The sequence below is a fragment of the Macaca thibetana genome, chromosome 16 (assembly GCF_024542745.1).
Source record: "Macaca thibetana thibetana isolate TM-01 chromosome 16, ASM2454274v1, whole genome shotgun sequence".
Taxonomy (NCBI): domain Eukaryota; kingdom Metazoa; phylum Chordata; class Mammalia; order Primates; family Cercopithecidae; genus Macaca; species Macaca thibetana.
This window is the reverse complement of record NC_065593.1, coordinates 45,493,734-45,509,055: the sequence shown is the minus strand read 5'-3', so window position 1 is coordinate 45,509,055 and position 15,322 is coordinate 45,493,734. Positions and strand designations below refer to the sequence as shown.

The window sequence follows — 15,322 nt, the reverse complement described above, 5'->3', positions numbered from 1 at the left end:
CAGTGGCATGATCTCCGCTCACTGCAACCTCCGCCTCCCAGGTTCAAGCGATTCTCCTATCTCAGCCACTGGAGTAGCTAGGATTACAGGCGCGTGCCACCATGCCCAGCTAAGTTTTGTATTTTTAGTAGAGATGGGGTTTCACTATGTTGACCAGGCTGGTCTCAAACTCCTGACCTCAGGTGATCCAGCCGCCTCCGCCTCCCAAAGTGCTGGGATTACAGGTATGAGCCACTGTGCCCGTGACTCCCTTGAGTATTACACAGTAACAGCCAGTTGTGAGAGGGTACAGGAAAATGTTTAGACTGAGGCAGTGTGAGGTTTTACCAGGTGTGTACTTTAGAATGACAGAGCTGAGGGTCTTAGTAAGAAGTGTGTTACTTGAAGGTTCACGCAATTTCCTGTTGGGTCTTATGGTCTTAAGAGAAGTATGCGATGGTTTTTACCCTTCCCTGGGTGGTGAAGTCGGTCCTTCCTCATCAGTTCCTCCTTGGTGTCAATCTCCCTGGTCTTGAAAACCATGGGTCTATTAGAGCAAGAACTGATCCTCCATGTCAGGGGCAAGAGTTTAATTCTTCTAGCATGTTTAAATTGAAGAGAGGGCTAACCCCTTCAGGGCTGAGGACTAGCTAGATGGCATTTAGTCCTGAGTATAGAATCCTCTCCATTACATCCTACGCCCCTATCTAGGGGTTGATACCTGCTCTTAACTGGTGCTCTAACATCTACTTTCTAGGGGCAAAGGCATTCAATACCTTTGTACATCATCATCCATTCCTTGAAAATGATGGCCTAGGTCCACTACAGAGAGGAAAAACAGAAATCTCATTTTAGAGAGCAGCTTTTTTGGTTCTGAGCATTAATGTTACCAGAATACAAAGGTATATTTAGCTGTAGTTTGTTTTGTAGTTGAGTTCAAAAAGTTGAAGTTGTTCAAAAGGTGATTATGCAATCACTTGTTTTTCCTTAATTCACCAAAACTATAAAATTCCTCATGAATAAATACCAACCTGCTAAGATAGCTTTGTGAGCCTGGAATTCCTGGCCAGCAACACACAAGCAGCAGTCTGTGAACCGGGAATTCTCCCACAGTCCTCCTAACTCATCTGCCAACCGGCACTCAGGAACCTTTACCATGTTCATGGTATTCTGGCCAGAAATGTTGACAGAATCTTGCACAACACTCACCTGTGAAAGACAAGGAAACACAAGCCAAGCTTTTGTTACCAGGAATTTTTTTGCCAGCAGATAGAGAGATGACTTTTACCTCATTGCTGTAGTACATTCAGATACTAATATTAATCATATTATCTTGAAACCACCTCCACAAATCAAGGTTTTATCCCAGGATCAAGTAACTCCTTTTCTGTCACAATCAGACTTATTCTATACCATCTCAGGACAATGGGGAGAGAGCCCCACAAACCTCCTTTTCCTCCAGTTTCTAATAAGCTTCACCTCCCTCAGACTACAAACCTGGGCAAAGGTGCCAGAGAGACAAAACTGACAGAAACAAACGTTAAACCTCAAGTATTTACCTTATTCTGCCTTAAGTTCAATACAAAGAACTCCTACAAATATTACCATTTAAATTAAACTCTAGAGACAAGAATCTAATCCCCCCCCCCTTTTTTTTTCCGAGACAGAGTCTCACTATGTCTCCCAGGATGGAGTCCAGTAGCATGATCATGGCTCACTGCAGCATTGACCTCCCAGGCTCAAGCAATCCTTCTACTCCAGCCTCTGGAGTAGCTGGGACTACAGGCACATGCCACTACACCTGACTAATTTTTTATTTGTTTACAGAGACAAGGTCTCACTATGTTGTCCAGGCTGATCTTGAACTCCCGGGCTCAAAGCGATCCTCCATCCTTGGCCTCCCAAAGTGCTAAGACTATAGGCGTGAGCCACTGCACCTCGCCAAATATAATAACTGAAGCCTATAAGAAGTTATTTTAATTAGGTCGAGAACATGCACATAAAATGCATCTTCTACAAGGCCTAGTAAATAACTGGCACTTCTTCAAAAATATTAGTTTAATGAACATGACATTACTGACCCACTGTCAGTAAGGACCAGACTTGGAAGATCTTTCTAGTAGTGAAAACTGGGTGAGTATCCCACACTTTTATACCTTTAGTCAGTTGTGATAATGACATACAAGATGCCTGGCTGTAGCTACACATGCACTTATAGCTTTGGAAGATAATGATGACAATAGGTTTATAAAGGAATCCCAACTTCCCACTATGGCTTCAGCAGAAGCATGTTTTAACTAGTTCAGCCTAGATAAAAAACCAAGTTAACTTCTAGGTGAGTCAGTGAAACTCAGAAAAATCTGTGAGGGTACCAAATACAAGGATTTATAAATCATACAACGTCATAAAATAAATGTCAGTTGCCAAACTGTAGATAGGATGCCGCAGATCAGTCGTCTGCCTAACAATCATTGTTATGCTTCATCTCCTATATCACATTGTTAGAAAAGTTAAATTCAAAGCAGAACTCACAAACCTTGAGAATTAGCTCCCCACTCTTGCTATTCCTAACACTAAGATGAGAAAGACAGCTTAGGAACATCCTTAATGACCCAGATTTCTTTTAACCTTCAAGATGCAAGTCATCCCTTAAACGCAGTCATAAACCCAGAGGCAAAGTTAATGACCTGTAGTTCCTTCTGTGCAGAATGAGATATTTACTATCGGGTCAAGAAATTTATTCATTTGTTTAAAACTAGCCGTTATGGTCTTGGGCAGTGAAGCAGCCAAGTTAATCACTTATGAATATACTTGGCATTAGTATCACATTTATCAGAGCCAGATTATAACATTATTTTAATAGCCTAGGACCCAGTACGAACCATCCCACAGAGATTCTCTCTTGTCCTTTGTAAGATCTCTAATTTGCTTCTGCCACTTTCTCATATTAATACCCTCACTTCTTTGATATAACATTAACACCAAAAGTAGAAGTTGCCTGTTCTCAGTTATAGCTCCAAAATACTAATTTAAAAAAAAAAAAGGAAAAGACCAATTAAATCTGACTTTCTCACAGGGAAAGGCAGGAATCTCCTGGGATGGCCAATGAAGGGAATGGAGAATGCTTTTGGCACTGGGTTCCTGGTTTGAATTAAACCAGGTTGACAGGAGCCCAAAGTCATTAACACTTGATGGCAATTTAGTAGACTGGGTGAAATGAATTGGCAAGAAGAGCTAAACTGAATTTCACATAATCAAACCATGGTTACCAGTGGGCCTTCTGCTGGTTAGATGCACATGTGGTAATGAGTGAGGCCCAAAGGCTGTGACATCTCTCACTGGGGCAATTCTTCTCTCTGGACTCAGACAGGAACACAGCAGAAAAGAGAATGTACCCTTATTGTCTGAGCCAGGCTTGTTCTGTGGATATATAGATGCCTGGAGTCTCCAGAGCTCTGAATGTCTGGCACCTCTCACCAACATTAAATACGCTTAATTAAAAATAAATTCTAAATGGCATTCACAAATGAGTCTTCAGAGCCCAAACTTTTAACTTAGAAAGGGATTGTTTTCCCCTGCAAATGATGATGCTAAAATGAGACCATTTTGAGAAAAACTAAAGATTTTTTTTTTTAATGCCTATAAAGTTGACTGTGGAGACTCATTCAGAACTGCAGCTGTGAAGATGACGTGACTGTGACATTTATGTCATCTTATAAATGACTGCATGAAAATGTCTCAGGAAGGCTGTATAATCTCCTTAACTTCAACTTGTAAAAGGGTCTCACTTTTAAAGTCAATCCTTTTCTTAAAAAAACAAATTTCATAAAAAACTAACGATTGTGCCAATTCTTGTACATTTCATCTATACATAAAGTAAAACCCAGGGAAATTAAACTTCTATATAATTAAAACAATCTAGGAAAAACAGACACTGCCTACAAATTATTTACAGCAGGAACAATATTTCTACTAGCAAAAGATTAGCAACAACCTAAATGTCCATCAACAAAAGAATGAATAAATTATACATTCACACAAGACTATTATATACAGCACTAAATATGGATGAAGTATAGTTATATAAATTTTAGAAACATAATGTGAAAAAAGCAAGTCTTAGATGACTACAAGCCAGGCGCGGTGGCTCACGCCTGTAATCCCAGCACTTTGGGAGGCCGAGGCGGGTGGATCACAAGGTCAGGAGATCGAGACCACGGTGAAACCCCGTCTCTACTAAAAATACAAAAAACTAGCCGGGCGCGGTGGCGGGCGCCTGTAGTCCCAGCTACTCAGGAGGCTGAGGCAGGAGAATGGCGGGAACCCGGGAGGCGGAGCTTGCAGTGAGCCGAGATCGCGCCACTGCACTCCAGCCAGGGGGACAGAGCAAGACTCCGTCTCAAAAAAAAAAAAAAAAAAAAAAAAAAAAAAAAAAAAAAAGATGACTACATACAGCCTGACACCATTTTTATAAAGCTCCAAAACAAGTAACCTAAACAATGTATTATTCAGACATACAAATAATAAACAAGTACATGATAACATAAAATTCAAAATAGTTATCATCCTCTGAGTGGGGAAACAAATCTTAGGGATTAGGGAGAAGCATTACAGGTTAGTTTCAAGTTATTGGTCATATTTTTAGGTTGAGTGGTAGGTTTAGTATATTCTCATGCTTTATAACCTACAATGATATTACCTATTGAATCACCATTTGTGTAGTCAAGAACAACCAAATAATGGTATTTTCATCCAGTACAAATAATATATTCAAATAATCCAATAATTAAAGGATAAAAAGGTAAAAATGAATAGATTCACTTATTTAAAATTTGGCAACAACACCTATTCCCAGGCTATGGGGTGTGGGGGTGTGTGTGTGTGTAAAACAATTAGTTTTAAAATTTACAGACAGGGTCTCCCTCTGTTGCCCAGGCTGGAGTGCGGTGGTACTGGTGGGATCACAGCTCACTGTAGCCTCCAACTCCTGGGCTTAAGCAATCCTCCTGCTTCACCCTCCCAAGGAGCTAGGACTACAGGCATGTGCCATCATACCTGGCTAATTTTTAAATTTTTTGTAGAGACAGGGTCTCACTATGTTGCCCACGCTGGTCTCAAACTTCTGGGATAGAATGATCCTCCTACCTCGGCCTCCCAAAGTGCTGGGGTACAGGTTATAGTGAGCTATGATTAAGCAACTTCACTGCAGCCTGGGCAAGATCAAGATCCCATCTCTTAAAAAATTAAAATAAAGTTAATTAGTGTCTGGATATTTCACATTTATATGTTATTTCATATTTCATCTTTAGTTGCAACATCACAAAGAAGTACTGGGATTATCTACCTGTCAAAGGCATATATGGTAAAGCTGGAATACAATGCATCTTTACTGCTAATGGTTATTTGTTTTCAATATAAATAATTGGAGAAAAGGGTCAACAGAAGCTGAAATATTTCATGAAGATTTTCTGTGGACCAAATTATTAAAAAGAAAATTTTAAATGGAATTTAAACATGCTTTCATGTCTCTATTTGTTTATTTTACAGACAGGGACTAATTATGTTGCCCAGGTAGGAGTGCAATGGCTATTCACAAGCACGATCATAGCACACCACAACCTCGAACTCCTGGGTTCAAGTGATCCTCTTGCACCAGCCTCAGGAGTAGCTGGGAACCACAGGCGTGCGCTACCACTCCTGGCTCTCACGTCTCTCTCTTTTATTACCAAAGTAAATGCTCTGTCAAGAAAACTTGGGACCCGAGTTTGTGCTTCCTTGGGTGAATGGCATTCAGCTCCACTTAGTGTAGTGCAGAGGACTAGAGATAGAAAATAGGGAGCTGACATGACCCTCACACTAGTTTGCTGCACAATGTTAGGAAAAATTACCTGTCTCCTTAGGCACTGCTTCTCTCCCCTTGTAACATGAAATGAAGAAAACAGAACTAAACCTAGCTCAAAGGACTGTAATAAGGGACAATTCAGGAAACGCTTTGGAAATGCTTTCAAATAAGTTAACTAAGCAATATCAACTTGGAAGAACTGCCACATTTCCTAATAGGTAAAACATCACTAAGAACTGAAAGTGATCTCAGTGTCTATAGTCATATCACCCTGAACATGCCTGATCTTGTCTGAAAGTGAACTCAGTGTAGGGCACATTATAAATAAGACCACCCATTCATCATTTTCAGAGTTCACAATCTAATTTCATTTAAACATTCAACAACAGGAATACCACTGAAATAAAGGCCAAACATAAATGGGTGCTTCTCGGTCTTCCACCATAGGAGTCCCTCTTGTGGCCTCTGGGAGCACCAGAATCCCTATGAAACAACTGTACTTATTATATCAGGATGAGAATGAGAGTGCCTGAGCCAAAGGCTGAGTGAGGAATGGGGCACTGGGGTACTAGAACCTAGATTTTTATATGGACATCAATTTCATAAATGCCTCTAAATAATATGACAATACTAATTAAACCAGTAACAAATAAAATGTACATATGAATTAAAATAAATGTGTTTATAAATATTCCACTGATAGAAGGGAAATAACAGGTCAATGGATAAAATGTGCACCAAAAATGATCTAGCTATGAAAAGTGCTAAGAACTTAGATGAGCTGCAGACATCTTTAAAACCCACACATCCAATACACACCCCCACGCAACCGTCTTGCAACGCTGAATGCTACTAAGTCCACAGAGAGCCTTGGAACAGAAACAAGTCTCACTAGGCATAAGCCCAAGTATGAGAAGCAACACTCAGCACCTGTGGCCAACAGAGAAGTGTGAGAGGAACAGATGGCACACCTGGTTCGATGGTAAAAAACCGATGGCATCAGCAGAACCCAGCAGACGCTTCCCTGTTCAACATCTCCTCGTTTCTAAAGTGTCATCTCACTTCCCATCTAAGTCAAGGCACATCTAAACTTAACCACAGGATTTCTCCTAAGAGAATTTCATATGGGGAAGTGAAGGGAGAGAGAGACCGAGCTGGAACTTGGCCTCGGATTCAACCACAGGATAAGAGACTGCCAAGTGAGGGAAGGCCAACTGGTTTCCAAATCAAGACTGTGAAGACAGGGGTTGGAGCAGCTGGAATGGATTGGGAAGAGAGTGGGAAGCATATGAGAAAAGGCTGGACCCACTGTGGACTCAAAAAAGCTGCAGTAAAGGTTATGGTATTGCCTAATATTGCCAGATGCAGTATTTAGGGGAGATTTTCTTCAGAGAACAGTTTCAAGACTGGCTTTCATTTCCAATAGAAACTAGAATTTTCTACTATTTTTAAGTTTTTCTGAAATGCAAGTCTCTAAGATAGGTGAAGATTCAAACTGTGATCTGTTTACATAACATCTAACCTCATGTAAAACCAACTAAATTCTCATTTCTTCATTCAGGCAACTGAGTATAATCTGTGACCAGTTAAGATCTACACAGAATTCACACTCCAAGTTTATCAGACATAAAAGAACTGCCACATTTTATGTATTTATTATAGATGCTATCACTCTAGCATTTCCTTCTTTTACTTAGTAATTAAAAAGGAGAAGGGATACCAATTTATGCAAACTATATTTTACATATTTAGTGTGGTATTGTAAGAAACTGCCTCCAAAGTTTTCGAATCATTTGCAACTACTCTGTTGCAATACAGAAAGCTGGCTGGGCATGGTGGCTCACGCCTGTAATCCCAGCACTTTGGGAGGCTGAGGGAGGTGGATCGCTTGAGGTTAGGAGTTCGAGACCAGCCTGGCCAACATGGTGGAACCCCATCTCTACTAAAAATACAAGAATTAGCCAGGCCTGGTGGCACACGCCTGTAATCCCAGCTACTCGGGAGGCTAAGGCAGGAGAATCACCGGAATCTGGGAGGCAGAGGCTGCAGTGAGCCAAGGTCATGCCACTGCACTCTAGCCTGGGTGACAGAGCAAGACTCCGTCTCAAAAAAAAAAAAAAAAAAAAAAGAAAGAAAGAAAGAAAGAAAGACAGAAGCCTGCTACTGACAGCTAGGCCTTTTCTGCAAAAGGGCAAGATTCCTAAGGGACTCCCTTCCCTGCTACTCAGGTGGTGATATGCCTTTGAAACTGTCATTAACTCACAGTGTGAGCCTATTATTTGATAGAGCAAGCTGGCAATTGGGGAACAACCGCACCATCCCCCATGATGATACACTGTTTATTATTATCGAGCGGTGCTGCTCAGGAAGTGGTTCCTCAACCACACTATGTGCAGCGAACACTAATGCCCCAGTTGACTGTAGATTTTATTCATTTATTACACCGTGAGCTTGTATTTCTAAATGTATTCATAACAGCATGAAATGACTAATCGGTATATACTCATTAAAGAAACCACTTTCCGACTCATTCTTGGTTTGGGAATTTTACTTCAAGGCTTCTCCTGTAAACCTGGGAAAAGCTCTTAGGTCATTGGTGAAAGGACTTTCCTAACTGACTACAGCTAGCTCTCTGAGCTGAGTTAGAGAGCTTTGCATAGCCTTCACCCTAGAAAAAAATGGTTCTCACCTTCCTATTTCACAATTACTCCAGCAAGACAAACCATAGGCCTCAACTCTTGATAAGAATCTAGTTCAAAGAGCAGAAAAGGAAAGTAATGTGCAAACACACATGGCCCTCACACTTAAGAAGCCAGAAAGTATAAAGAACAGATACACATATTTAGCTTGATGTGACAGTTCTTTCAAATGCTATCTGAAAAAAATCCCACAGTGAAAACTCCTGACCCAAGCAACTTAAAACTGACACATACCAAGGTAGCACACAATCTTTGTTTTTCAGAACAGTAACAAGTGGAAAGCTGAGATGCCCAACAACCTTGAAATCATCAGGTAGCTCAATAAGTCACATAAATAACATTTGTGCAGCACTACTCCACTTGGGGTTTTTTCTTACTCTACATCCCTGATACAATTAAGTCTACCAATACTCATCAGGTCTGGGAACTGCTAGTCTCAGCAGAATACAAGGACTTACCTCGCAGAAGAGGGTAAGCTTGTCATCAGGGAGAAGCCCGTTGGCCTCATCCAAAAGAAAATCTCTACGGATGAATTTCTTGAATCCCCAGTCTTTGCCTTGCACAAACCTATATGCCCGTTGACTCTCTGGGGTGAAAAAAAAAAAGTCATATTTAAGGTTACGCAAACACCAGATCAAAGCCACAACTTGTCAGTGTATGAAACTTCTGGATGTGAAACTTAAGAGTTGAACAAAGAGGAGAACATTCACCCATAGCTTTGGTTTCTTCTCCCTTGGCATTCAGGATGGAGAATTTGAATTTTGCCCGAACTTCACTCTTTGGACAGCTGACCAGTAACAGGTAAAGTGACAGGTAATCTTTGCTTTCTTCATCTAGCCCTTTGGGGTTTACTCGCAAACACCTGTCCAAAACAGAAAAAAAAAAAAAAAGTCAAAAGCATCCATTTTGATAGAACTGGAACATCAGACTCAAGAGAGGGAGATGTTTAAAAAACAAATCCAGGCCTCAAAGAAGAATATAATTCAGTAGAATAACCAGCTGGGAACAACTTTTTTTTCTTTTTTTTTTGAGACAGGGTCTTACTCTGTCATTCAGGCTAGAGCGCAGTGGTATGATCATGGCTTACTGCAACCTCGATCTCCCTGGTCTCAGGTGATCCTCCCATCCCAGCCTCCTGAGTAGCTGGGACTACAGATGTGCACCACCATGGCCAGCTAATTTTTGTAGAGATGGGGTTTTGCCATATTGCCCAGGCTGGTCTTGAATGCCTGAGCTCAAGCAATCCGTCTGCCTCAGCCTCCCAGAGTGCTGGGATTACAGGAATAAGCAACCACACCCGGCTGGGAACCACTTTTCTAGAGCAAAATGGGTCACCTTTTAAAAAGTAAACAACAGGCTGGGTGCGATGGCTCACCCTTGTAATCTTAGCACTTTGGGAGGCCAAAGCAGGCGCATCACTTGAGGTCAGGAGTTCGAGGCCAGCCTGGCCAACATGGTGAAACCCTGTCTCCACTAAAAATAAAAAATAAAGAAAAAAACTAGCTGGGCGTGGTGGCAGGCACCTGTAATCCCAGCTACTCGGGAGGCTGAGGCAGGAGAATCGCCTGAACCTGGGAGGCAGAGGTTGCAGTGAGCTGAGATCGTGCCATTGCACTCCAGCCTGGGTAATAGGAGTGAAACTCCGTCTCAAAAAAGAAAAAAAGAAAAATAAAAAAAAAAGAAATGTGTGGGCCAGGCACGGTGGCTCATGCCTGTAATCCCAGCACTTTGGGAGTCCAAGGCGGGCAGATCACTTAAGTTTGAGAACAGCCTGACCAATATGGTCTGAAACCCGGTCTCTACTGAAAATACCAGATGTGCTGGCAGGCACCTGTAATCCCTGCTTCTCCGGAGGCTGAGGCAGGAGAATCGCTTTAACCCAGAAGGCAGAGGTTGCAGTGAGCCGAGATCGCACCACTGCACTTCAGCCTGGGCGATAAGAGTGAGACTGTCTCAAAAAAGAAAAAAAAAGTGTGAATAATCTTTTATAGATAATAATAATATACATAATCTTTTAAAGATATTTTCCCAATCTGGCAATAATATTCTAAGACTAAAATAAAAGATGCAATATGAAGGAAGCACAGACAAAAGTAAATTCTCATTACATAGCACAGATTTCCAGGCCAGACTTCTAAATAGTGTTAGAGATGCCAATCTGTTATGGAGAGATCAAAACAAAATTCAGACAGAATAGGTTCAACTAAGTTGTAAATGTCATCAGTCAAATGCATGGGTTTCATACACTGCTTCTACCACATGCAATACATAGGTCACATGTATCCTTAGGCCTTGTCTGTATTATTGAACCTCTCTCAAACAGGTGGCCCAATCCAGTGTCTCTCTAGGGAGTGCATATGCCACATACATTACTATACACCTTGCTAATGATGAGGATTTAAATACGATGTCTAAGAATAAACATCTCTCTCAACACTTAGTAGTAAAATGCACAATATATAGCAAACAAATACTAAATTAATGAAAAATAACTTTTGGTGGGTTATCAGAGGTCAAAACTGGCGGTTCAGAGACATGTGTTTGGTCTTTGCAGTGGGTATATGGTTGTATCCTCAACTGCCTGCTCCTCAGGCAAGATGACACATAGTCTGTATAAGACTGATCCCCACTCCTCGATCATATTTTCCCTGCTCCAGGGATTAGTTCAGGGAATGCAGACATAAAACAACTGGTGCATGTACGACATATTCCTGGCCACACAGTTTAGCGAAAGCTCAAAGACTTTCGCTGGCATGTAGTAGATTATACCCACTGCTACTGCCAGTCACCCTTCAAGCACAAGAGAAGCTAGACCTGAGATGTCCAAGAGCGTGGAGAGCAGGGCCAGGACAGAGATGGTGTTCTTACTCTAACCACTGGCTTGCTGGATCAAGCTACCTTCAAACCCATCCTATACCCTGTCAATACAGTTACATAAGCAAATAAATCCCCTTTCCTGTTTAAAAGCAGGCAACTTAAAAGTAAAGAGATTTTTATGTTAAAATCTAGATTTCTTGCTTTTCCTGAAAAATCAGAAAATCTGGCAAGGGTCAGTCCTTACTCATGCATAGCTATAGTTAGCTGGAGCTGAGTAGCCAGCATCTCTTTTAGAACACTCACTAGTTTGCCAAGCAGTCACCAGTCATTCCATTTATGGGTATCATTTATAACACTGGCCTTCTTTATTTATTTGCATTACCCTATAGCTTGAGTTTGCTGATTTCTGATACACTCATTGAATTAATTCAACAAATATTTAGTGAGTACCTATTATGTGCTAGGCACTGGGAAATACAGTAAGAACAAAACAAAAGTCCCGGCCCTCATGGAAATTACATTCTTTTCAGTGTCCCATAAAAACAAACAAAACAGACAACTTCAGAAAAATTTTTATAGCTAGACGTATTCTTCCTCACCATTTCAGTTTATCATTGGCTCCTGATGAAAAGGTAGAACTTTTAATGACTTCACCCATTTCCTCCCGGCAAAAGCTAAAGTTATTGATGGTCCACATGTAGGAGAATTTTACTACCTTGATCTGTTGACAGAAAAACAGGAAGGAATTAAACAGGAAGTGGACAACCTGAAGAAAAAGGCTGAAGAGCAGATTATCATTTCCCCTCCCTCCCTCTGCATGATCCTGATAGGAAGATAGCAGTTTTCAGGTTTTTCTCACCTTAGGTTCCTCATCCACATTTTAAGAAATCTCATACTGACCAATAGCTTTTATAACTTTTTTCAGCTGCTGAGAACACTGGATGGAAAGTGAGAGAAACATAGACAGGGAAAAAAAAAAAAACCAAAAACCCACTACCACCATGGACAGGGCTGGGAAAGCATATGATAAAACTGTACTTAAAATGGGTCTCTGTTACTAAAATGGTGATGTCACTGCCTGGGGTTGCACATCTCAAACTTGTTTCCCCAACAGAGGAAACTTAGAACACACTTTCATCAAGGGCAATGTAACCAGATCTAGTTTCAAAGATTCCCCCTTTCAACCTCCACTGAAAAACACTAGCCTAGGGAATTTAGATTCCACATGGAAAACTAAGGCACCTGAGGCTAACAAGTACCTTATCTATCAGCTCTTTGGCAGTTATGTTCCAGAGAAAGCAGGAAGTCCAATGTGGAAAAGCAATCCTACCCCTTTCGTCCACCAAATCCTCCCCAGATGCAAGATTCACAGGGTGAAAACGTCAACTTACCTGTGTGTAGCACCAACTCTCAGCTACGGGGCCACTCGACATTTCTGCCGGAGGTGGAGGACTTGGAACCCTTGACATCGCCAGTTTGAAGGTTAAACGAGATTTCCAAAGTCAGGGAGCAAAGATTTCTGTTCCCTCTTCACCCTGGTCAGATCCAAGAGCAAGAAGACTTTATTAAATTATTGAGATACTATCCTAACTATTGTTTGACCTGCTAGAGACTGGAAGTTTTGTCTCCATATTGTTTGAGTGGCTCCTTACCATTGAGGTCCTAATTTTTTTTTTTTTTCCCCTGAGATGGAGTTTCACTCTTGTTGACCAGACTGGAGTGCAATGGTGTGATCTCGGCTCACTGCAACCTCCACCTTTCCTGGGTTCAAGTGATTCTCCTGCCTAAGCCTCCTAAGCTGGGATTACAGGCATGCACCACCACGCTTGGCTAATTGTGTATTTTTAGTAGAGACGGGGTTTCTCCATATTAGTCAGGCTGGTCTTGAACTCCCGACCTCAGGTGATCCACCCGCCTTGGCCTTCCAAAGTGTTGGGATTACAGGCGTGAGCCACCGTGCCCGGCTGAGGTCCTAAATTTAAATGTTAACATCAGAGAAGACTATCTAATGTAAAGTAGTCACCTAGTCACAATTATATCACCCTATACCTCTGCACAATACTCAATAACTATATTGCTGAATGAATTTACTCGAAGGGTATTTAAAGTGTATCTATGAAAAGGCTGCCTGAAGAGGAGACAGCATCATTAACACCAGACATAACTTGCCATGGGCTCCTTCCTTTGGGGTACAAATACTCTACTCCTAAAGCAAAATGACCTTGTTACCCTCTCTAAGTTTGCTTCATCTTCTCCTATGCTTCACTGCAAACTTAAGGAGCCTTCTATTCCTCAACCCACTGCTAGCTGCTCTCTTGAAGGGGAATATTTTTACACCTTTCTTAGATGTATTCCTTTCTCTGAAGCATTCGTGATCTCTCCCTGCTTACATTCCTGTCACCACTTGATATTTCAGATTCTTCTCCTTGCTCTGTTTTGTGATCATTCCTCAGTTTCTTTTACTAGATTATCTTCGTCCACTGTTGCTCCCCATGGTTTAATCCTCAATCATTTTCTCAATCTACATTCTCTTTATGTCAATTTTTTGTTTTTTCATCAGTCAGACATATCTTTATGGCAATTTCATCCATCCCAACAATGTCAAATTTCTACCTTTATACAAATGTTTTCCAAATCTCTACAACTCTCACCTCTCTCATAAGCCTCAGACCATTCTCCAATAACTGCTATATATCTCAATGGGGTGTCTCAGTAGCAAATCAAATCCAACTCAAAATTCTTCCCTCCAAAGCCTTTCTAAATACCAAAGTCATTCAAAAAACTGGTGAACTTGGGGATGAGGGAGTAGACTGGGGAGATGTAGGTTCAAGGGATACAAAGTTGCAGATGGGTAAGATTAATCCATCTAGAGAAGATCGACTGTACAACATGAGGGCTATAGTTAATAATATTGTATTGTATAATGGAAGTTTGCCAGAAGAGATTTTAGGTGCTTTTACCACCTACGCGTGCACACGCACACACACGTACACACATACGTGCGCACACACACGTACACACAAAAGGTAACTGTCAGATAATGGATATGTTAATTGGTTTGACTATAGTAATCATTTCACTATGCATATGCAAATCAAAATATTATGTTGCATACCTCAAATATATACAATTTTTACTTTTTTTTTTGAGACAGGGTCTTACTTTGTAACCCAGGCTGCAGTACAGTGGCTCGATCTTGGCTCACTACAACCTCTGCCTCCCAGGCTGAAGCAATCCTCAGCCTCCTGAGTAGCTGGGACAACAGGCATGCACCACCATACCACCTTGCTAATTTTTTGTATTTTTTTGTGGAGACGGGGTTCTGCCATGTTGCCCAGGCTGGTCTTGAACTCCCAGACTCAAACAGTATGCCCACCTTGGCCTCCCAAAGTGCTAGGATTACAGGGATGAGCTACCATGTCTGGCCACAAATTTTTTTAATTGGTGAATTTGGTTACAATTTCTAAGCACCATAATAAACAAAGACAAAAGACTACAAAAAAAAAAAAAAAAAAAGAAAAAAAAGCTTGTAACGTATGACAAACGGACTGAATAAAAAATTGATATATAAATTGTTTCTGTGAAATCAATTGGGTGTATCTAGTACAGTGGAAAATACATGTACCCTAAAACTTACTAATTCCACTTTTAACGATACATGTGCTACAGCTGTGATTCTGAAGTGTAGAGTGGACCAGAATCTCCTTTTAAACAGATTGCTGGCCCCACCCCCAGAGTTTCTGATTCAGAGATTTGGGATGGGCCCAAGTTTGCATTTCTAACAAGTTCCCAGATAATCCTTTGAGAACTGCTGCCCTAGAGAAACTACATGTGGCCACAAAATACAGACAAGGGTTTTCAATGTGGCACCGTTAATAACAGTGAAAAACTAGAAACAAACTAAAAATCCTTTAGTAGGGGAATAGATAACTAATTTGTATTATTTCCATATAATGGAAAACTATACTTCAGAATTTAAAATTAA

The 15,322-nt window shown here is 41.0% G+C and overlaps 2 protein-coding genes across 10 annotated transcripts in view; both read right to left on the bottom strand.

Annotated features, from left to right (window-relative positions):
- The window catches only part of PHB1 (prohibitin 1), a 444,080-nt gene that overhangs the window by 199,218 nt on the left and 229,540 nt on the right, over positions 1-15,322 (bottom strand). The gene's annotated exons all lie outside the window — the stretch shown is intronic.
- SPOP (speckle type BTB/POZ protein) overlaps positions 1-15,322 on the bottom strand; it is an 85,211-nt gene that overhangs the window by 12,624 nt on the left and 57,265 nt on the right. For all 9 annotated transcript variants that reach the window (XM_050765681.1, XM_050765680.1, XM_050765682.1 and 6 more), the window contains 5 exons: positions 12,729-12,872; positions 11,937-12,058; positions 9,231-9,382; positions 8,979-9,106; positions 1,011-1,188 (listed from right to left, as the gene is read on the bottom strand). In XM_050765681.1, the coding sequence (XP_050621638.1) occupies positions 1,011-1,188; positions 8,979-9,106; positions 9,231-9,382; positions 11,937-12,058; positions 12,729-12,806 (658 nt within the window). In that variant the 5' untranslated portion in view covers positions 12,807-12,872. The remainder of the gene's footprint in view (positions 1-1,010; positions 1,189-8,978; positions 9,107-9,230; positions 9,383-11,936; positions 12,059-12,728; positions 12,873-15,322) is intronic.